The 23,283-nt window shown below is 41.5% G+C and overlaps 2 protein-coding genes and 1 non-coding gene across 7 annotated transcripts in view; 2 read left to right on the top strand and 1 right to left on the bottom strand.

Annotated features, from left to right (window-relative positions):
• Positions 1–125: 125 nt before the first annotated feature.
• On the bottom strand, positions 126–8,817 carry LOC143281977 (nicotinamide riboside kinase 1-like). Of its 2 annotated transcripts, XM_076587341.1 has the most exons (7): positions 8,254–8,816; positions 7,062–7,152; positions 6,179–6,242; positions 5,142–5,268; positions 4,658–4,729; positions 2,927–3,030; positions 126–2,002 (listed from the first exon to the last, which is right to left on the bottom strand). In XM_076587341.1, the coding sequence occupies exons 1-7, from the start codon at positions 8,292–8,294 to the stop codon at positions 1,914–1,916; spliced, it is 588 nt and encodes a 195-aa protein (XP_076443456.1). In that variant the 5' UTR covers positions 8,295–8,816; the 3' UTR covers positions 126–1,913. The 2 variants fall into 2 exon arrangements, with proteins under 2 accessions (XP_076443456.1, XP_076443457.1); XM_076587342.1 differs by lacking the exon at positions 4,658–4,729 and having other exon boundaries at positions 8,254–8,817.
• A 661-nt stretch (positions 8,818–9,478) lies between these two features.
• Positions 9,479–23,283, top strand: part of LOC143282400 (integrator complex subunit 14-like) — a 34,453-nt gene continuing 20,648 nt past the window's right edge. Inside the window, exons 1-4 of one of the 4 annotated variants that reach the window (XM_076588028.1) lie at positions 9,479–9,526; positions 10,485–10,637; positions 14,257–14,364; positions 16,466–16,636. In XM_076588028.1, coding sequence (XP_076444143.1) covers positions 14,257–14,364; positions 16,466–16,636 — 279 coding nt within the window. In that variant the 5' untranslated portion in view covers positions 9,479–9,526; positions 10,485–10,637. Of the gene's footprint in view, positions 9,527–10,474; positions 10,638–12,209; positions 12,362–14,194; positions 14,365–16,465; positions 16,637–23,283 lie in introns of those variants that run through there. The other 3 variants (XM_076588026.1, XM_076588027.1, XM_076588025.1) reach the window with 3 other exon arrangements.
• LOC143282588 (5S ribosomal RNA) lies at positions 17,205–17,323 on the top strand. The gene has a single exon (XR_013055280.1). It is a non-coding gene; the product is annotated as a 5S ribosomal RNA (ribosomal RNA).

Here is a 23,283-nt window from a genome sequence, read left to right as displayed (position 1 = left end):
ATCAACATTGACAACACTTAAACATATGTGTATGGCAACAAACTGGAAACACACACACACACACACACACACACACACACACACACACACTGGAAGTCATGGAACATGAATAAATACACACATACTATGAGCTGTAAAAAATTTATTTCATAATCATCATTCATATCCTATGACTAATGGAAAAACACACAAAAACAAGAAAAGGAAAAACACAAAAAGGAAAATTATGTTTCCTGATATACTTTCCTGATATGCTAAAATCTTTGTGGAACACATATCCAATCTCTGCTAACTTTCAATGACTTAAACATTGAGTCTCTCACAGATACTAATGAATGGATCTCATATAAGTTACCATATATATCTTTTGTAAGGTTTGTTGTAATGTGTCGACGGGCGCAATAGCCGAGTGGTTAAAGCGTTGGACTGTCAATCTGAGGGTCCCGGGTTCGAATCACAGTGACGGCGCCTGGTGGGTAAAGGGTGGAGATTTTTACGATCTCCCAGGTCAGCATACGTGCAGACCTGCTAGTGCCTGAACCCCCTTCGTGTGTATGTGCAAGCAGAAGATCAAATACGCACGTTAAAGATCCTGTAATCCATGTCTGCGTTCGGTGGGTTATGGAAACAAGAACATACCCAGCATGCACATCCCTGAAAATGGAGTATGGCTGCCTACATGGCGGGGTAAAAACGGTCATACACGTAAAAGCCCACTCGTGTGCATACGAGTGAACGCAGAAGAAGAAGAAGAAGAGTTGTAATGTTGAAATGAATCCACTATTTAAATATCTCAGTTTAACGCAATGAATGAAAATATTTACTTCTACAATTTTACAGAAATGTATTGATTAAAAAGTAATAACAGAATTACTGATGTTATTTCAAATGTTTTCTGATTGTAGAATTACTGATGTAATTTCAAATGTTTTCTGATTGTAAGTACAATGAAATATTTTCATTTGTGATCATCTGTTGGAAAGGATACAAATCCAAATCTCACATTTTAAGGTCAAGCAACATGTAAATCTTAGTCATCTTTTCCTGTCAACACATAAAATTCTTTTCAAATATATCCAAAATAAAACCAGAAGTAATTATTACACCAGTGTTTTAAATATAAAATATAATGATACAAAAATAAAGCACAAAGTTCTTGATTGCCTGTCCATGACAATACTTGTTCCAAATACCTTCATGATTTGAAATTCATATTGTCCACTAGCTGATACCACAAGGTAGGTGAGGAAAGAGCTGTCTGATAAATTTTAGACAATCAAAAATGAATGAAACTGATGTTTTGTATGAAATTTTCAATGTAAGTACCTAACTTATCAATACTCTGCCTGAATCAGCAAAAGAATTCAAGGATTAAATCAGTTGTAAAAGAAGGCAGAGTGATATTTTCTTTTTTTTCTTAACAAGATAGAATGATTTGTGCAAAATCATGTGCCAATGAATAATAATGTGATGGACACAGATAATATGTGTTTTGCAATGATCAAGCCAACCAGAGAAACTGTATTAGGACAAGTCAAAGAGGGGAAAAACTGCACATCCAAAGCTTGAACAATGAACAGAAAGTGTCAAAATACCTTTCCATCCCTGTATCACACCACAGAAATAACATATCTAATATTCAAACAAGTTTAAAATTAAAAAATTTTTTAAACCTTCTGTAAAATAGCAGCACACAAAAACAAAATGTAAAAAGTTTGTATCTGTGACAAACACTGCAGAATGTGAGCAAAGCCTGTCCCCGAGTCTGGGTGTTGTGGTTAGGTTAAGGTTGCTCTTCTGTAGTTATACTGCTGCAGCTCTGATTTTGTGAATGTAAACCACTATGCAGAAAAGTCCATGACCAACTGAGATCTGTTCATGTGCATGTGACAAGAGATATGCAGGCACTGTAGTCACGAATGATGAGACACCATCAGCTGTTCAATATCCTCTGTTATCTGCTGAACAACTTTCTCCTGATCCTCTGTTCCATCAATGTACACTGAAACAAGGAAAACCCAAGACCATGAAGCACAACCAGGGTGCCATTCAGAAACTGGCCCAAAATGGACCAGAGTGCCATAGAACATAATGGGCAGTAAGTATCATTTTCATCAACACAATGAAAACGTTAATGTGCATAAACATCAAAGTAAATGCTGAATCCCTTCAGTAAGCAACAAACTAGCATGAACTATTCTTGTCAAAACAAATTTGGCAATTTAAAATATTCATGCCAACATGGTCCATTTATTTCGAGATCACTTAGATGGAACTCTTTCTTTGCGTTTCATATCAGACATACTAATATAAGAAGCAAATATACATAACAAAAGAAACTTTTACAATAATTATACATTCCATGTGTGGCAAAATGTCAATCCAATCATGAAAATCAGGCAGACAGATTACTGATTAATGGCTCTTAAGTAACCTCCACTGTTTGATAAGAAGATATCAAACATGCATTGTGCATTGCTTGTAATTTGTCTAAGCAGAACTGACACAGTTTTCCAGTTTAATGACTAAATCTAAAAATAAAAAAATTAAAAAAGAGATACTCATTCCACGTTCATCATTCATTATGCCAAAATCTAAGATAATCATTTATTTCTATCTGTATGTTAAAAATAATAGGCTTTTGCCATAGAAATCAAGGTAAATGGAATCTAATTAAAGCCTATGAAATTTATTTGAATTAAAAGTACACATAGTGTACTTAGCACTAAAGTCTGCAGCATAAAACATAACTCATATTTACTGAAGTGTAGAATATAACTCACGACAACAAATTATCTACATGAAATCAGGGTGCAATTGAGGATGAACAATAATCTAAACTTATTTGACTTACTCACATAGTTTCATTATTTGTACTCACTGTCATTGACAAGCACACAGGATTTGTGTAATTTCAAGAACTCACCTATGTCAGTCTGTGCCTCGATCTCCTTCTTGTTGATCAGATACATGGGCCATACCACTTTCTCAAAGTAGCCTGGCTTGTCTGGGGGGTTGTAACTCCGATGTCTGTCAAAACAACAAACAAAGATTACCTCTGAATTAATAAGGCAATCCTTGATTGCATTTGTTGTGAATATCAGCCCCAAATGGTCTCTTTTGAAAGATTATGCAATAAAGTTGCAGTTTTTAATATTGCTCTATCCTAAGAAAATAACGTATAAAATGGTAAAAACTTGAAGACACATACTAATAAAAGCTTGAGGTGTATCAACCTCTTCAGTGCCAGGCATTATTTGACTTATGCTTCCTATTTACCAGGCGATTTGGGAGTGTGGAGGGTACTAATCATCAGAAAAAGATATTCTACTATTTCTAGCATGAATTTACACATGACCCATTCTTTCCTGGAAGAAAAATGAGCAGACCATCAAATTCTGACATTAGAAGTTCATCAAACACAATGATTGTATACATTCATGCCTTTCAACTGCAAGTCCTGTGTGTGTCATATCCTCTTACTTCATGCTCACTTTAAGACAGTATCAAAGAAGTTAACTGTGACCCAAATGTCCCACAGTGCACAGGCGTGGAGATGAGCACTGTTCATAAGTTCACCACCATTTGATCACTGCCAGGTGTTTTTCTAAAACCATGTGGTCCAATTCACTACTCGCACAAAACTGTTCACCACCTTCATCACTCTCTCTCCCTCCCTGCCCAGAATAAATAATAAATAATAATAATAATAATAATGGTATTTATATAGCGCTGAATCTTGTGCATAGACAAATCTAAGCGCTTTCGCACCAGTCATTCTCATGCACGCATAACTCTAAAACTGGAGAAACTGAAGACAAGGAAGAGGCAGGGAAGGGAGGCTATTCTGGGAAGAGGTGGGTTTTAAGGCCAGACTTGAAAGAGCGGAGTGTGGAGACATGACGAAGCGAAAGAGGAAGTTCATTCCAATTGCAAGGTCCAGAGACAGAGAAAGAACGGCGGCCAACAACCGAGAGTTTGAATCTGGGTATGCGTAAATGGAGTGGATCCGAAGCTGATCGTAGTGAGCGAGATGGAGTGTAGAGGAGAAGGCAGCCACAGAGATAGGAAGGGGATGATTTGTGAATACATATATATGTACATCATGGGGCAAACAGCGAAGCATTTTTTATGATGGAAACGTCATGGGGCTCTGAAGAGGTTAATAAAGTGGGGGGGTTTTCTAATGATAAAAAATTATGTATAAATTAAGTTTATCAATAAGACAGGCCATACAAAAATAAAACCAAGAACTTGAAGTACTTAACAGCAGAATAAACAGCAGAAAATAATGACGAAATGAAAATTGGGACAAACAATTCTAATGAGTAGATACTGACTAGTCGATAACTATTGGTTTTTACACATAAAGACAGCAATGAATGAATCAGACTTTGCATCCTAAATGAATAAAGTATTAGTAACTGTCTCAATTTTCATTTTGATTACAATGGTATAGATCTTAAACTGATGTAAATTATGTGAACAACTACAACAGCAAAGGCAACACACATGCAATAAACGTTTAAGCATTACAGGAACTATGCTTAATCAAGACTCTGCAAATCAGTCGCTAATATGAAACCATGCACATGTTGTTTTTTTCTACAATGAAAATGAGATTCATACTTTTGGGGAAAAGAAACTGAACTCTTACCTCCTTCTTTCCATGCATGTTTCTTTATCAATGGTCAGGAAGTACTTTTTGTGAAAATAATTTGTCAAAACACTGGAAAAAGAAGCAAAAAAATACACACAAAAAAGTCATCATTATATAACTATTTTACTTATTATCAAAAGAGGCAAAAATCATTAAGCAAATTAAATAATATATATTTGACAGTCACACGGGTGTGATATCTCACATGTATATACATGCTAAACATCACAGCCATGTGACTGTCAAATGTTTCATTTGCCTCAGCATATCTGAGAAACTGTTGCTTTGGTATCAATATCTGCAATAGTTCTATCTTCAAAACATCATCCAAAAAAAACAACAACAATAAACAATATAGAAATCATAAGTCTACTATCCATTCTTAACACTGATCACTAATGTCATCTTTATTTCAGTTTGTTAAGATCACCTGTCCATCTTCATTTGATGTTAAATCATAAGTTAAAGACATGACAATTACCTGTGATTAAAGATGAGGAACCCTTCAATGATAAGAACTGGCACAGGATCAGAATCATAACATATATGCTGCTCTTTCCACTTTTCAACATCTTCAATCATACGATCCATTTCCAAGGCACCAAATTCTGTAAACAAAGATCAAACACAACAGAAAATTGATGACAAACTCACTTTTATAGCAAATCACACAACCACACTGAAGTTTACTTTCTGAGACCCTTGAAAAACAAACTTATCAACAAATAAAATAAACAATGAATCACTGACATTCTGTAAAGCAGACAGAGGAAAAGACATCACTCCAAAAGCAAACTTCCTATGACATGAAAGGCATGGTGTCTGTTATGCTTTGGGAAACAAAAATAATGATAGTCCTAACACAAATGGTCACTAATTTTTTCTTCAAATTCCTTATCAAAAATGGGCCTGTCTATATACAGAAAATAGATAGCCAGTAACATTACTTATACCTACAATATTGTATCAGTGAGCATCATTCAGCATAGTCACATAGCTTAGAAATTCATTTTCATTCTTTCTTACTACTTAGCTTCATATATTAATATACATCTTCCCTGTGTGTTATATAATTTACATAATAATCTAAGCGGAAGATCTCTTCAGAAAAAAAAAATCATCAAATTATGACTAACAAACATAAGAAAAGAAAGAACCAATCTCCTACAGAGTCCATTTCAGTCATTCTCACCAGCTGTTAGTTCTATCTCAAGTGTTGGTGTTTTTTTCTGTTTGTTTTTTTTTTTTTTGTTTGTTTGTTGTTTTTTTTGACTGTCCAAGAAATGGAATTGAAAAGGCACTGTGAACAAAGATGTCTAGATTCAGACATAGTTTCTGGGGTTTTTTAGACAGATGTCTGACAGTAATACAAGGGAAGCAGGACCTGTAGATTATTCCAAAGGATGTTAAACTTCTTACTAAATCCTTTACAATAGAAGGTACCTGTATCCTCAGTCTCTGAAAATTACCACCAGCAAAAATTACTCTGTAAGTGTAACGGATTCAAGTTGTACTTACGCTCCCAGTTGCAATGATCAACCTCAGGAACATAGTATTGCTCCAGTCTCTTGTCATCAGGTGCCTCAACATACAACAGCACTGAATATATTCCTCTGAATATCATACGGATGGTTGTGGGGTTTGTTCTGGGTTTTTTCACCTTTAATCACTTGCTTTATTTCACACACACACACACACACACACACACATACTTGAACAAATCAGGGTGATAACATTATCTCACTTTACACACACAAGAGTGATTTTTTTTTTTTGTTTTTTTGTTTTTTTACATCCACAACAGTATCTTCAATAAAGGATGGGAGACTTGCAAGACTGTGCTTCTTCAACACACACACACACACACACACACACACACACACACACACACACACACACATGTACACTCACACACATACTTGAACAAATCAGGGTGATAACATTGTCTCACTTTTCACACACAAGAGTGATTTTTTTTTTTTTTTTTTTTTTTTTTTTTTACATCCACAAAAGTATCTTCAATAAAGGATGGGAGACTTGCAAGACTGTGCTTCTTCAACTGTTCAAGTTTAACAAAACCCTCCCTTGCACAAAAGTATAACAAGAGAACTGCAACATGATATATATCAGGACTCATGTTTGACATTTGATTACTTCAATAATATACAGAACTTGCAGAAAAGAAAGAGAAAAAATAAGGCAACCCAACCTATCTCACAGATATAAATATTGTATTTTAACATCACTGTGGTATGACCTTCATCTCTGACTTAACTTCTGTTAATCAACTTAGGCCATAACCAATCACTCTTTAAATCTATATATGACAGTACGCAACTGGTTTTTTGTTTGTTTGTTTGTTTCTTTTTTTGTTGTTTGTTGGTTGTTTTTTTTAGCTTACCAGGAAATAATGATCCTGACCCATTGTTTGAGCCTGTGGGAAGAGCTTGTTTAACTTTGACACCAGAGTAGTCTTCCCTGAGTTGGTTGTCCTGCAACAATAGACATTCATATTGTAATAGTATGAACTGCCTATGTGACAGTACCCTGTAGGAAGAATAAGCTCACTGTGCCACAGAAAAGCAGAATGGAGGAATCCCACATCTCTACAAATCTGAGAAGTATACTAGTCAAGCCAGCAGCCTGAGAGAATCTGGCTTTCAAGCCAAAGTCCTTGCCATAGATATTTGGGCAAGAGGGTTTGTGAGCGCATCTGCCTACAGCCTCATGAAACTGCTGTCGAAGTCTGGCAGAGAGAGGGCAAGGACTCTCAAGGCAATGGCAGAAGCAGCAAAAGAGAGTTCCAGCTGGATCTGGTCGAGGAGAAATGAAAGTAAACTTCATGAGGATTAAATTTCCCTACTCAAATTAGGTGTATGATGGCTCAGTAGCTACAACGTCTGCCAGAAAGGTGACTCAGTCCTGAAGTGGCAACCACCCTGGAGGCGCAAGTTCGTACCTGTTGAGGACCGAGGGGTGGGGGGGTGGGGGGGGGGGGGGGGGAGGTGGCAATACAAGGGCATCCAGGAGTCATGATCTGGGTGTGGCCCAGCCCCCTTAGAGTGTATGGAGTTATGGTTATGGTGAGCTGAGAGCAAGTTTGTCATCATCCTCAATACAAGTAAAAAAAAAAAATCCCAAATTTTGTTACCTTTCATGTCCTGCTCTCATGGTGACCTAATGCAGTTTCAATGTCCCCTTCACTTTCGATCAAGTTCCTGTCAAAATTCTTTGTTGATACTGGGACGGTGATGGACAAAACTATGTATGGCTGCATATGGTGGATTCAGGATCAGTGGTGTTGGGGTAATTTCACTGCAACTTGGGAAGAAAAAAAATTTGTGATGGGGCAGAAAAATAAATACTTTATAATTCATTGTACGTAAATATCACATATCACGTACTCATTTTAAAGTAATAAGGATCTTACAAATTTCCTTAAAATATCAATCACACATCTGTACAGGTTTAGCTGATAAAACAAGGAAAATACTAGAATTATTATCAAACATATACAGTACGACTATGACTGCACTACACACACACACACACACACACACACACCAGGCTGACAAACAATTACACACACTTACCCACTAATGCCAATGATGAGAAATTTCTTCTGTTCATTCATTCTGCAAAACTTTAAACGTAAAACTTTGACACGCTTTAGCACCTCCTTTAAACAGAAACCGATACTGCAAAACTTAAAACGCGACACTTTGAGTGTTGACAGATTTTCATTTACTGGGTATTTTGTGTCCACAAAAATCTTTCACTCTCACAGTCAAAGGAGTATCATGTTCTCAAAAATCAATCAGTCTTTAAAACTTAGCTCTTCGGATTCGGGTTGGTTCTGTTCTGAATGCGCTTGGCCTGAAGACTGCAATCCAAATGCGACGGAGTTGTCAGATGTATTCAAACGGTCCAAAAAAGCCGACAACAATTTCTTGTTCAAATGATCGGTCTGTGTAATTTTTCGTTCGGGTGCAGTTGCTTCTTCACTTGTCTCGTTTATGCTTTGGTCGCGCTCAATGTTCTTGATTTCATTGTTTATCTTTTCCAGTTCTATTCCACGCGGATTGTCCCCTCCCCCTCCCAAGCCGTCGTCTGCCATCCTTCGAGTTGGAACAAACAAGGTCCGGAAGGAAGTAATTCACGTCTTTTTACCAGAACAAATCTGAAACTTTCTTCAAGTTATCCGCAGGAGCCACAGTCCCATGCTGATATATTATGCACACACACACACACACACACACACAATCACACAGTGTATCAGTATCAGTACTGAGCTCTGAGTGAGCAGGCGTCACTGCGGTAAAGTTCGGACAAATCCATATACGCTACACCACATCTACCTGGTCAGTGAAGCAGATGCCAGCAGCGTAAACCAACGCACTTAGTCAGGTCTTGAGAAAAAAAATTAAATAAGAAAAAAAGTAAGAAGAAGAAGAAGAAGAACACGTGACAACAACAACAATAAATGAAAATGAAATAGAAGACAGTAACAGTGATGATAAATAAGCAAATAAACACATAAATGTAAAACATGCAGCCACACATTCACACAAACACACACTGACACACATGCATAACAGATATGCAACAAACATGCAGTTTCACAGAGTTTTTATCTGTGTGCTCGCCGTGAATCGGTAGCGCCGTTAGCTGCATTGACTTGAAGTTGCGTAACTCAGTTGTGAATGGAGAGAGTTACCACCTATCACTATTCGTGAATGTGCGTGCGTGCGTGTGTGCGTGTGCAGGAGTTCATTTGTCGCCGGGCCGAGGACTCGTCAGTGTGCTTTTTTGTTTTGCCGGTGCAGTGTTGGGCCAGTGTGAACATTTGTTTGTGTTTTCGTGTCTGTGAGACTGCATATTTGTTGTTTATCTGTTGTGCATGTGTGTGCGTGCGTGCGTGCTAATTTACGCTTACTTTTATATCTGTTTATCTATCTACTGTATTTTGGTGTTGCTATTGAAAATTATTGTGTTACTTGTATCTCAGTTTCTTCTATATTCTATTTTATGTCATTTATTTATCTATTGGTTTTTCTATTTATTATTTTGATTTACCAGTTTATCAATTTCGTTGCTTATCTGTTTATTTACTTTTGTATCCGGCTCAATACGTTTCTTTTTAATTCAGTTTCCTCAAGGCCTGACCCGTTAAGCGCTGGCATTGCGTTTCGCTTCTGGTCAGCCATCTGCCGTTAGCAGAAGTGGTTTTGCGTTTATGGATTTGTCCGAACGCTGTGACGCCTGCTTGAGTAACTGAACTGAACTGAACTGCTCACATAGCACCTTCCGTCCAGCCCAACACATTCAACTGAGGTGAAAAGTAGCCGAATTTCCAAAATGCTACTGTGAGCGCGTGACTGCGTGCGCACACTGCATCGAGTCATGGCTCGAAGCCTCGTTTTGGCCTTTTGTCTTGGGGGAAAGGCATATCACTCCGATTTTCCTAACTCCACTCAGGTTTGAATGGGTATCTGACTTCGGTTGGATTTCGGAAAGGTTATTAAAACAGCGAAGTGGAGGGTGAGGGGGTTTTTTTCTCGTGTTTTTCATCAAAGGTTCGAGATGCGTCTCAGCATTTTTGTACTGTGTTCACGTCCATTGTTTCCCTTCCTATCAATCCTGGACGTCAGTCTACTGACGGTCCCCATGCACCCCCCACCCCCACTACCCCTCCACTGTAGGGTGGGAGGACCATGACTGGTGATAGGGGAGGGGGGGGGAACACTTGTAAAAGGATGGTTCAGTCCATCCATTTAAAATCCGTGGCTCTGAGCGCATTCGGGACAGCATTTGATTGCCGCAGAGAAACAGTCAACGGGCTTCAGCCAGGAACGATGTGACCTTAACTGGGGCCGTCAACTCCGCTTCAAGAGCACTCAGCAGGGGCTGGTAATCTCCAGCAGCTGAGCCCCATACCCAGTGGATATGAATTCACTGCCCTGATGGCTTTAAAAGGGTATGGCAACCTTCACTTAACACTGCCAGTGCATGTTCACAGTGACTTGAGTTCAGTAACTTTTAGACGTTGGCAAGTATGCATGTGTGCGTGTGTGTGTGAGTGTGCATGTGTGAGTGCATATGCACAAGCTTTTAATTGATATTCACATGTTTTATGTTAAAATTTTAATGTATCTGTGTTCAATGTGTATGATTTTCGATTTATGTTTGTACCTTTGTATGTACTATTATTACCAAGTGTACCGGGGTCACAAGGAATACTGGGGGGATAGGGAGGGGCGAGGTGGTCGGGGGGGTGGGGGGGCGGTGGCAGGCGGCCTCCACCAGGACAGACGTGAAACATGTGCTGCAGGAGGGCAAACCACAGACTATCCGTGGAAGGAATGCCATTGCATTCGCCACCTGGAACGTAAGGACACTCAGACAGGTTATAAAATTAAATGAACTGACCCATGAGATGGACAGATACATTTGGCACATCCTCAGCCTCTGTGAAGCTCAGTGGATGGAAAAACAACAGACAAGCACAGCCAGAAGAAGGGCATGTCTTGTGCTTCGTGGAGAAGAGGACAAACATGTGCATGGAGTCCGTGCCGTTCAGTTTTGGTCATCAAGAATATAAAGAACGCAGTACTCGGATGTTGCCCCAATTTCCAGCAGGATCATGACCGTTTGCTTAGGCGGAGCCAAACCAGACGAAGAACAATTGGTGGGAAAAGAAAGCAGAAAGTCTGCAAGCTGCAGCTGACATCAATGACATGAAGACGTTTCACGAGGGCCTTCGCACTATCTATGGACCAAACCCAACTGGCTCAACACCCACTCGTGCTTCTGGCTAGACCACACTGCTGACAGATAAGACTGGCATCCTTGCTCGCTGAGCTGAACACTTCAATGCTCTCTTGAATAGAGACTCGTCAGTATCTGAAGAAGCAATCGCAACACTCCACCAACTGTCAGTGAACCGATGACTTGAAAAGCGGCTCGGCCGGTCAAAAAGCTGTGAACCCAACGGGTGATGACTGGGTTTTCACCTCCATTCTCGTCAGCTTCTCCAGTATCAGATGAGCCTGGATCGTGCGGTGTTGAACAAGGCTGATAACTGAAGACTGAAGTCCAGGAATTAGGACTGATGCCGACTGTATGATGAACGTTACAGTTCAGATTTTCCACTGGGTGCTTCGGAGCTGCCGCATGAAAGATCGTCGTGATGGCGTCACCAGTACTGCGGCTGGAGCGGTACACAAACTGCAGGGGATATTGGTAGGGGCAAGTAGCCTTCAATAGACGCCGGAGGACCAGACGTTCAAAACATTTTAAATGGATGGATGTCAGGGCATCAGGGGGCGATACTATCACACACACACACACACACACACACACACACACACACACACACACACACACACACACACACACACACACACACACATAGTAAAGAATTTTTTTTCTTTTTAAGAAAGAAAAAAACGAAAAGAAAAAAATCCTATATTACTAAATTCACGGGGGTACAGTTTTTGACCGCGACCCTTTCTAAAATGGTGGACAAATGAAAGCGGAAGTTATGCTAAAGTCCGACAACTGCAAAGTCTTCAGAAGATTTCGATTTCTCGAAGAAACAGAAAGAGCGGGATTGGTTGCAGTATTGTTTTCAGGCGTTTTAGATTTACCAGCCATACCCTGAATCTTGTGAACAAACGCACACTCAGTACTTTCCCATCGGTACGTAAACAATGCAGTATATGGATGTATGAGAGGAAGCGAACACCGGTTGAGACAAAGTCGAGTCAGAGAATAACATGGTTGACAACGTTGATTAATGATACACGACTGAGATCAACATACGAAGTCAGAATAATGTGGCATTTAGCTATAAGCATTAATTGAAAAATAAACGAACAAAACTTTTTTTTTTAAAAGTACATAAATATGATTGAATGCGTTCAACGCAGATTTACTGGTACTGGAGACCTTAGTTATGGTTATTAGCCCAGTCTATAATTGAGGCGAATAAGAGGTGATCTCATTGAAGTAATCAAGATCATGCACAGTATTTATTATCCCCCGAAAACGGAGTATGGATACCTACATGGCAGGGTAAAATACACGTAAAAGCCCACTTGTGTACTTACAAGTGAAAGCCCACGAACAAAGAAGAAGAAAAGGAGAAGCATATGTCATTATGTGGCTGTATTAGTGTATATTTATTCAATATTGGTCCAGCAGTATGGAACAGACTGCCCTTAGTCTGTCATGTGGATTCCCCAGTGCAGTTTTACAAGTCACTCTAAACACACCTCTTCTGTTCTGCATACAATCTTACTGACTTATTTGCTTCTCAGACTTTTGCTGGCTGAGTGTATGTAGATGTGTTTGTATAACTTTTTATTGTTAGCACCACAAGCTCTCTACCTAAAACAGTGAAAGGTGTGAGCACCAATCTGTAATTAAAATTTTAAAAAATTATTATGATTATGATTATTGCTGTTGTTGTTAGTATAACATTATTATTAACATCATCATCAATATCATTATTATTATATTGTTGTCGTTGTATAATACATGTATATCAATGATATGTTTCAAAGAAATGTGGATGAATGTGTTGGGGTTTTTTCACCTTTTTTATTATCAGTTCGATTATTTCAGTTTACGGTGTAAAAAAGCATGTGGACTTATCCTTAAATGCTACACTATATCTACTGTGTTTATTCATTTATTTATTTATGTATGTATTTATTTATATTTTATTTCATTGCTATTTTTTTTTAAGAGCAGATGCCTCATCTTCACATCTAGGCACAACAAGCTGATCAGGCTTTGAGCACCTCCTCAAGGTTTCTGTAAAACATTAACATAGAAATAGAATACATGGTAGTATGCATATATGTGGCTGTATATATTATCAAATCCTGGCCCAGTAGTGAAATAGTAGTAGTAGTAGTAGAAATAGTATGGAGCAAACTGCCCTTCTCACTCTGTGGTGCAGATTCCCCATTGCAGTTGTTAAAGTCTCAAAAACACCTCTTCCATTTTGCATACCATCTTGTTCACTAATGTACTTCTTGAACTACTGATGGTCATGTGTATATTTTACTTGAATGTGTGTGTGTGTGTGTGTGTGTGTGTGTGTGTGTGTGTGTGTGTGTGGACACTTGTTCATTGTATATTTCATTTGATGCCTGTATGTTTATGTTCTGTGTAGCTTTTTATTGAAAACATCACAAGCACTTTGCCAAATGATTTAATATTAAAACTTCTTTTTTATTGCTCCTGTAAAAAATCAAGTCATGTTCCATGTTTTCTGTCTCTGATTCTGTGTGTGTGTGTGTGTGTGTGTGTGTGTGTGTGTGTGTGTGTGTGTGTGTGTGTTAGCTGATTGTCTAATTTTGTTTGTCAGACGTGATGCAATTTCTCTTCATGCGATAATAAAGTTATTCTTATCTGTGTATCTTGTCTTTATCTTCACTTATCTCAATAATTTTCATTTCCCCCACCATTTTAGTATTATAACATTAAGTAAGTTGACAGTGCATATATCTTTCTGTGCTGCAGACATCAGAATGCCGACAATCATAGCTCTGGACGTCTCTCTGTCTATGGCTCGACCCGTCCAGATGCCGGACACTCCAGAGCTGTACCAGCGGCGCCACCTGGCAGTGCACGGCATCAATGCCCTCCTGGATTTCATCAGCGTCAACGCAAAGCTGGAGTTCACATCTCTGGTGACTGTTGAAATGTTCATGTTTTCTGTCTATTATAACGTTTTGAATATATATTATTATACATATGATATTTGTACAGAGAGTGTTAATCAGTGGTAGAAGTTGATGATCCTTGTCATATTCATGACAATTCAAGTTTCAACACATTATTTGAATAAATTTGTATACACAGACATGCTTGCACATACTGACATAGTGACATACACAAACACACTCTCTCACACACACACATACACATACACCAGCATGCACTGCCCCCAAAACAGGCTATGGCTGCCCACAGGCACAGAAGAAGTTTATGCTAGCAGTAGTTGGTTGGATTTTTTTTATGAATTATGGAATACATTTTGTGCTTATAAGAAATAGCAACATAATTTAAGAAAATTCATTAAAATTGGGAACAGTGTGTAGCCTGTCCTTACAGTATATCTGAAACATACATTGTTAGTATGCTGAAGTTTGATTTGTTTTGTTTGTATGTGTGCTTTGTGTTGTTGTTTTTTTAAGCTTGTTGTTTTGTTTGTCATTCTTGTGAATCAGTATGTAAAAATTTGCAAACATACATAGTCATTGTATCCCCCTTACCCTCGTTGTATGTGCTTTCTGCATACGTATCTCTGTGTGTGTGTGTGTGTATGCATTTGCACGCTTGTGTGCATGTGCACATTTGGGTGTGCACAGGTTTACTGAGTATGGCCCATTTTTGTTCGTTTTCATTTGTCTTCGTCGTATCTTTCATTTCACTTTATTTTGATGTGTAGATCTACTTATTATTTTGGCTAATTTCTTTTTATGGTAGCATTTCACACAAACCTTGGGTATGGTTTGAAGGGCTGACCAGCACTAGGGGTTTTTGCCACAGTTAGGCTTCTGCTTCCTTTATTTCTTTAATTCTCTTGTTTTGTAATATGATTTTTATTTTACAGCAGATGTGATGTAGCATATAATTATGTATGGATTTGTGCACATGCTTTGACTCCTTGAAACTGAAACTGAAGCCTAGACACCGCAAAGAAAAGGGGTGACAGGGTTTCAGTTTCCTGGAATCGGTGGTGGATCTGTTCCCTTTTGTCCTATTTGATTTGATTTTTTTATGTTAATATTTTCTACAAACCCAGGACAGGCTCTCAAAGCCTCATCAGCGCACTGGGTTTTATGCAAAGGTCATAGATCTGCTCCTGTTTTTTATGAAATCTTTTTTTTTAAATAATTTTTTGTTGTTGTGTTTTTTACAGCAAAAGTGGTGTAGCGTGTAATGTATGGATAAGTGCGCTTGCTTTGACGCCTTGAAACTGAAGCTGAAACCAAGACGCTGAGAGAGAGAAAGAAAAAAAAGAAAAACGAAAAAAAGAAAGAGGTGAAGGATTTGAATTTCCTGGAATGATTGGTGAATCTGTTCCATTTTTTTTTCTTTTTCTTATTCTGTTTCATTTTTATGTTAATTTTTAATGTCTCACACAAACCTAGGGTAGGCTCCCTAGACCTGACCTGCACACTTGGTTAATGTTTTGATCAGGCATTTGCTTCTTTTTGTTTTTGAAGTCTTTTCTTTTGTTTCTTTTGGTATATTTGGGCTCGAATCTTGGTAACGGCGCCTGGTGGGTAAACTAAAGGGCTGAGATTTTTCCAATCTCTCTGGTCAACATGTGTGCAGACCTGCTAGTGCTTGAACCCCCTTTGTGTGTGTGTGTGTGTGTGTGTGTGTGTGTGTGTGTGTGTTTGTTGTTGTTGTCTTACAACAGAGTAGATGTAGTATGGATCAATCTGCACACATTAGTTTCATACCATGAAACTGAAAATAAGGCCTCCACACCCTAAAAGGAGAAAAAGGAAAGTTAATATCTTAACTTTTGTGGGAGGAGGGGGGTGGGGTGTGTGTGTGTGTGTGTGTGTACTGCTGTACATGATCATAACTCTGTTCATAATGAACCATGTGATTTGCACAAATAAATTCCCATGTGGATTGATAAAAGTTTGTGGGGTTTTTGGGGGGTGTGGAGGGGGTGGGGGGTTTGATTTGATTTGATCACCGGTGACTTGTGTCGGCAGGTGAATTTGGTTTATTTGGTTTGATTTAATCGCCGGTGACTTGTGTGGGCAGGTGTCGTTTTCCTACCTGTGGGAGCGCACGGTGGCATTCACGCGTGACTACGAGGCACTGAAGACGGCGCTGACCAAAGTGGAGCTGTACAACAAGACGTGCATGGAGACGGCCTTGGCTGGCGTCACCACCGTGGTGCAGGAGGAGTGGAACTACGGCGTGCCCTGCCAGGTGCTCACTGCCCCTCATAACTGGCGCTACAGCCCAGTGGTTAAAGCGTTGCACTTTCAATCTGAGGGTCCCTCTCGGGTTCGAACTGACGTCACAGCACCTGGTGGGTAAAGGGTGGAGATTTTTCCCCGCTCTCCCAGGTCAACACATGTACAGACCTCCTGGTTCCTGAACCCCCATTGTGTGTATATGCACATAGAAGATCAGATACATACATTAAAGATCCTGTAATCTATGTCAGCATTCGATGGGTTATGGAAATGAGAACCTACCCAGCATACACACCCCCTAAACACAGTATGACTGCCTTCATGGTGGGGTAGATAAACAAAACTGTCATACATGTAAAATGTTACATGTCTGTCTGAGTGTGTATGTGTGCTTGCCTGAAAACTGATTGAATGACACAGGAAACGAATGATAAGCGCCCCATGGCAGCCGTCAGTCGGCTCTACCCAGGTAAGCAGCCTGTTGTGCAAATGACCCCAAGATTGTAAAGTGCTTAGTATTTGGTCTGCCACTGAGGATAGGCGCTATATAAGTATCCATATCACTGCTACACCCCCCTGCCAACGGCCATACCACGTTGAAAACACCGGTTCTCGTCCGATCACCGAAGTTAAGCAACGTCGGGCCTGGTTAGTACTTGGATGGGTGACCACCTGGGAACACCGGGTGCTGTTAGCAACCTTTCTCAAGGCCTCATTAAGCGCGTTGGGTTACGCTGCTGGTCAGGCATCTGCTTGGCAGATGTGGTGTAGCGTATATGGATTTGTCCGAACGCAGTGACGCCTCCTTGAGCTACTGAAACTGAAACTGATACCCTCCACCTCGCTCTCTACGATGGTTTTTGGATCCACTCTTGTTTAAGCAAACCCAGATTCAGACACTCCACTGTTGGCCACCATTCTTTCTCTTGTCTCTGGACCCTGCATATGGAATGAACTTCCTCTTTCGCCTCATCAGGTCTCTGCACTCAGCTCTTTCAAGTCTGGCCTTAAAACCCACCTCTTCCCAAGATAGTCTTCCTCCCCTGCCTCTTCCTGGTCTTCAGTTTGTCCTGTTTTAGAGTTTTGCATGCGTGTCAATGACTGGTGTGAAAGCGCTTTGATTTGTCTGTGCACATGATTCAGCATTATATATAGACTGTTAGTAGTAGTAGCATTATTACTTTCCTGTGGCACCCTATCCAGTGTTGCTTCTGCCTAATGATGATTTATCTTCTTGATTATCCATCGTAGTCAGAAGATGACACAGTCTGTGTGTCAGGGACTGGAGCACGAGTGGCTGGCCAGTCCAAGACTGGAAGTACGCTACTAATAATGATAATTATGATAATGATGATGATGATGATCATCATCATAATGATTGTAATAATCATCCTCACCACCACCATCATCATAATAATGATAATGATAATTCTTAAGTTTTCTGTGACACAGTATCCAGCACTAAATGCTGCATAATGATAAATTAATTAATGGTAATGTGATAGAAGGTTGAACAGGGTGGTGAGGGGTGAGGGTTAATGTTGTGATAAACTGGATGTTGGATAAAAAGGGCTTACATGGTCCACACACAGGCCAGGGACAAAGAGTGGCCATTCACAGAAAGTCTTTAGTTGTTTCGTTTTCAGTAGTCAAGGAGAAGAAGACGGTGCAGCAAACATAGCCTGAAGCCAGCCATGAAGTGATTTGGACATGGGGTTGACGGGCGCAATAGCCGAGTGGTTAAAGTGTTGGACTTTCAATCGGAGGGTCCCGAGCTCAAATCTCGGTAACAGCGCCTGGTGGGTAAACTAAAGGGTGAGATTTTTCCGATCTTCCTGGTCAACACGTGTGCAGACCTGCTAGTGTCTGAACCTCCCTTCGTGTGTATACGCAAGCAGAAGATCAAATACGCATGTTAAAGATCCTGTAATCCATGTCAGCGTTCGGTGGGTTATGGAGAAAAGAACATACCCAGCATGCACGCCCCTGAAAACAGAGTATGGTTGCCTCCATGGCAGGGTAAAAACGGTCATACATGTAAATACCCACTCGTGTACATATGAGTGAACATGGGAGTTGCAGCCCATGAACAAAGAAGAAGGACGTGGGGTTATGTCGTGATGTGTCAACAATCTAATCTTTTTAAAATAATTTCGACGTCCGATTTTTTTTCATCTCAACAGTGAGGTTTTTAATTTAATCAGCAAGTGATCGCATATCAACAGTTAGAGTTTAGAAATGTATAATGAAGAGGTGAAATGACATAGCTTTGATCAGTGTCAACATGATTTACCCGATGAAAGATTAAGATCAGAAATCAAATAAAAAATATGATAGATATAAATGTCTGCACAGTGAACATGCCTTAGCTTTGAATGATGCATAGGATTAGTTTCATACAATATTTTGCTTGTATGTATATATGTGTAAATGGGGCTTGGTTTGAATTTGGAATGTTGTTCTGCCATGGTCTCAGTATTAATGGTCTATGTGTTTGTGCACATCTGTCGTATGCAGTGGCATGTGCTGGTCAGTCAGCGTGTTGACAGTGCTGTATAGTTATGTCAGTCAGTGTGTTGACTGTGCTGTATAGCTGTGTCTGTGTGTTGGCAGTGCTGTATAGCTGTGTCAGTCAGTGTGTTGGCTGTGCTGTATAGCTGTGTCAGTCAGTGTGTTGGCTGTGCTGTATAGCTATGTCAGTCAGTGTGTTGGCAGTGCTGTATAGCTGTGTCAGTCAGTGTGTTGGCTGTGCTGTATAGCTGTGTCAGTCAGTGTGTTGGCAGTGCTGTATAGCTGTGTCAGTGTGTTGGCTGTACTGTATAGCTGTGTCAGTCAGTGTGTTGGCTGTGCTGTATAGCTGTGTCAGTGTGTTGGCAGTGTTGTATAGCTGTGTTAGTCAGTGTGTTGGCAGTACTGTATAACTGTGTCAGTATGTTGGCTGTACTGTACAGCTGTGTCAGTCAGTGTGTTGGCAGTGCTGTATAGCTGTGTATGTCAGTGTGTTGGCAGTGCTGTATAGCTGCGTCAGTCAGTGTGTTGGCAGTGCTGTATAGCTGTGTCAGTCAGTGTGTTGGCAGTGCTGTATAGCTGTTTCAGCCAGTGTGTTGGCTGTGCTGTATAGCTATGTCAGTCAGTGTGTTGGCTGTGCTGTATAGCTGTATCAGTCATTGTGTTGGCAGTGCTGTATAGCTGTGTCAGTGTGTTGGCTGTGCTGTATGGCTGTGTCAGTTAGTGTGTTGGCAGTGCCTTATACCTGTGTCAGTCAGTGTGTTGGCAGTGCTGTATAGCTGCGTCAGTCAGTGTGTTGGCAGTGCTGTATAGCTGTGTCAGTCAGTGTGTTGGCAGTGCTGTATAGCTGTGTCAGGTCAGGTCAGGTCATTAGATCTGCTACTGGTAACCTGTAATCCAGTACAACCTGTTCAGGGTCGGGTTGCCGGCGACTAAACCGGCACTCCCACCGCTCCCTTCCGGGACTGGTGAGGCGGGTGGCTAGACACCCTTATGGAGATCCATAAAAGGGCGTTGGCTCAGGAGAGCCACCGACGGCCATCTAGCTCCACTGTGCTGTGTGCATGCCACACGCAGTTGGCCCCCGGGGTGTGTCTACCCATGCATGCGAAGTCTGGATCCGGCAGAATCTGCGGAAGAAACCTATCGGTTCAACGGAGAGGAAGGCGGTTACAGCAACGCACTGTGGAGTGCAGAGAGCAAGATGAGACACCGAAAGGATATCTTGGTCATCCACTGCATCCGTGCTCATCCTCCAGTCGTCTCGACTTAGTCTTGCCACTGGAAATTGGTGGACCCGGACGAGAGAGTGAGGTTGACGTTGCGCAACTCCTCTTCACTTTAAACAAACTCATCGCGCAAGTCATCAGTCATCCAAAATGACCTTTCCGCCAGATGCAGGATAAGTGGCTGAGTGACAAAGCTGATGAGATCCAGGGATATGCTGACAGGCACGATATGAAGAGGTTCTATGATGCCTTAAAAGAAGTCTACGGCCCCACATCCTCAGGATCATCCCCCCTCCTCAGTGCAGATGGGAATACCTTGATCACCGAGAAGGAGAAAATTCTCGAACGCTGGGCTGAGCACTTCAACAGTGTCTTAAATCGCCCTTCCTCCATAAATGATGAAGCCATAGACCGTCTCCCACAAGTCCCCATCAACGAAGCACTGGACGATCCGCCAACACCTCTTGAGACCCAGAAAGCAATTCGTCTGCTATCCAGTGGCAAAGCACCTGGCTCAGACTCCATACCAGCAGAGGTCTACAAGGATGGAGGCACTGTGCTGACTGAGAAGCTCCATCAGCTGTACTCACTCATGTGGAAAGAAGAGACAATCCCCCAGGATTTCAAAGATGCATCTATCATTCACTTGTACAAGCGAAAGGGGAACCGGCAAGTCTGTGATAACCATCGGGGCATTTCCTTGCTCTCCATCGCAGGCAAGATACTTGCCAGGATCCTACTAAACCGCCTCACAGCACACCTTGACCAAGGTCATTTGCCTGAGAGCCAATGTGGATTCCGGAAAGAGCGCGGAACCACCGACATGGTGTTTGCTGCAAGGCAGCTGCAAGAGAAATGTCAGGAGCAAAATGCTGATCTGTTCTCCACCTATGTCGACCTCACTAAGGCCTTCGACACCGTGAGTAGAGAGGGACTGTGGAAGATCATGGCCAAGTACGGATGCCCTCGGAAATTTATTTCCTTGGTCAGCCAATTCCATGAAGGCATGCAGGCTCGAGTCCAGGACAAAGGCGAAACATCTGCTCCTTTTGCTGTCACAAATGGTGTCAAGCAAGGCTGCGTCCTGGCTCCAACGCTGTTCAGCCTCATGTTCTCTGCAATGCTTACTGATGCCTTCAGAGATGGCGATGTTGGAATTGGCCTAAAGTACCGAACAGATGGTAAGTTGTTTAACCTCAGAAGGCTTCAAGCAAAAACGAAGGTCATGACAGACATCATCAGAGACTTTTTGTTTGCTGATGATTGTGCCCTCAACGCTGGATCTGAAGCTGACATGCAACTCAGCGTTGACAAGTTTGCCACTGCCAGCAGGAACTTCGGCCTTACCATCAGCACGAGGAAAACTGAAGTTCTCCATCAGCCAGCCCCAGGGAAACCCTACGTTGAGCCGAACATCACAGTCAACGGTCAGAGACTCAGTGCGGTGGAGCGGTTCACATACCTTGGCAGCACACTGTCACGAAATGCGACCATCGACGATGAAGTGAACGTCAGGATTGCAAGAGCAAGCGCAACTTTTGGTAGACTCAGTGCAAATGTCTGGAACAGAAGAGGCATTAGTCTTGAGACCAAGCTAAAGGTCTACAGAGCAGTAGTTCTCCCCACACTACTGTACGCCTGCGAAACTTGGACAGTGTACCAACGACATGCCAAGAAGCTGAACCACTTCCACACAACATGCCTCAGGAAGCTACTGAACATCAAGTGGCAAGACAAGACCCCAGACACAGAGGTGCTCGCAAAAGCCACCCTTCCCAGCATCTTCACCATCCTGATGCAGTCCCAGCTTCGCTGGGCTGGACACGTGGCGCGCATGCCAGACCATCGGCTGCCCAAAAGGCTCTTCTATGGCGAGCTGCAACAAGGGAAGAGATCACACGGAGGTCAGAAGAAGCGCTTCAGAGATACTCTGAAAGTCTCTCTGAAAGCGTTTTATATCAACCCTGACTCCTGGGAGGAATCTGCAGTGGACCGTGACAAATGGCGTGCTGCTGTGCACAAAGGCGCCAAGTTGTGCGAGGCCAACAGGACTGCTGCAGCTGTTCAGAAGAGGCAGGCCAGAAAGTCACGGGCAAACAAGCTCCCTGACAATGGTATGCCTGTCTTTGTCTGCCCAAACTGTCAGCGAACATTTCGTGCGCAGATTGGACTATTCAGCCATCTGCGCATTCACAGATAGATTCATTTGCATCCTCCCCCCCACCCCACCACCACCCTTCCCCCATCCCCCAGCTGGATGACAACGATGGTCATCATCGATCTCGATGGACACACACCATAGCTGTGTCAGTCAGTGTGTTGGCTGTGCTGTATAGCTGTGTCAGTCAGTGTGTTGGCAGTGCTGTATAGCTGTGTCAGTGTGTTGGCTGTACTGTATAGCTGTGTCAGTCAGTGTGTTGGCTGTGCTGTATAGCTGTGTCAGTGTGTTGGCAGTGTTGTATAGCTGTGTTAGTGTGTTGGCAGTACTGTATAACTGTGTCAGTATGTTGGCTGTACTGTACAGCTGTGTCAGTCAGTGTGTTGGCAGTGCTGTATAGCTGCGTCAGTCAGTGTGTTGGCAGTGCTGTATAGCTGTGTCAGTCAGTGTGTTGGCTGTGCTGTATAGCTGTGTCAGTCAGTGTGTTGGCAGTGCTGTATAGCTGTGTCAGTGTGTTGGCTGTACTGTACAGCTGTGTCAGTCAGTGTGTTGGCAGTACTGTATAACTGTGTCAGTATGGTGGCTGTACTGTACAGCTGTGTCAGTCAGTGTGTTGGCAGTGCTGTATAGTTGTGTCAGTGTGTTGGATGTGCTGAATAGCTGTGTCAGTCAGTGTGTTGGCAGTGCTGTATAGCTGTGTCAGTCAGTGTGTTGGCTATGCTGTATGGCTATGTCAGTCTCAGGGTGCCATAGCTGATTTTT

Source organism: Babylonia areolata, chromosome 5, assembly GCF_041734735.1.
Source record: "Babylonia areolata isolate BAREFJ2019XMU chromosome 5, ASM4173473v1, whole genome shotgun sequence".
Lineage (NCBI taxonomy): Eukaryota > Metazoa > Mollusca > Gastropoda > Neogastropoda > Buccinidae > Babylonia > Babylonia areolata.
Note: the sequence above shows the minus strand (reverse complement) of the source record. Positions and strands in the feature narration are given on the sequence as shown.

Coding starts and splice junctions, on each gene's coding strand:
- LOC143281977 (XM_076587341.1), bottom strand. CDS start 8,294: ATGAATGAACAGAAGAAATTTCTCATCATTGGCATTAGTGG. Junction 5,269..6,178: donor TGATCATTGCAACTGGGAGC/GTAAGTACAACT, acceptor CTTTGTTTACAG/AATTTGGTGCCTTGGAAATG. Junction 2,003..2,926: donor CGAGGCACAGACTGACATAG/GTGAGTTCTTGA, acceptor TCCTTGTTTCAG/TGTACATTGATGGAACAGAG.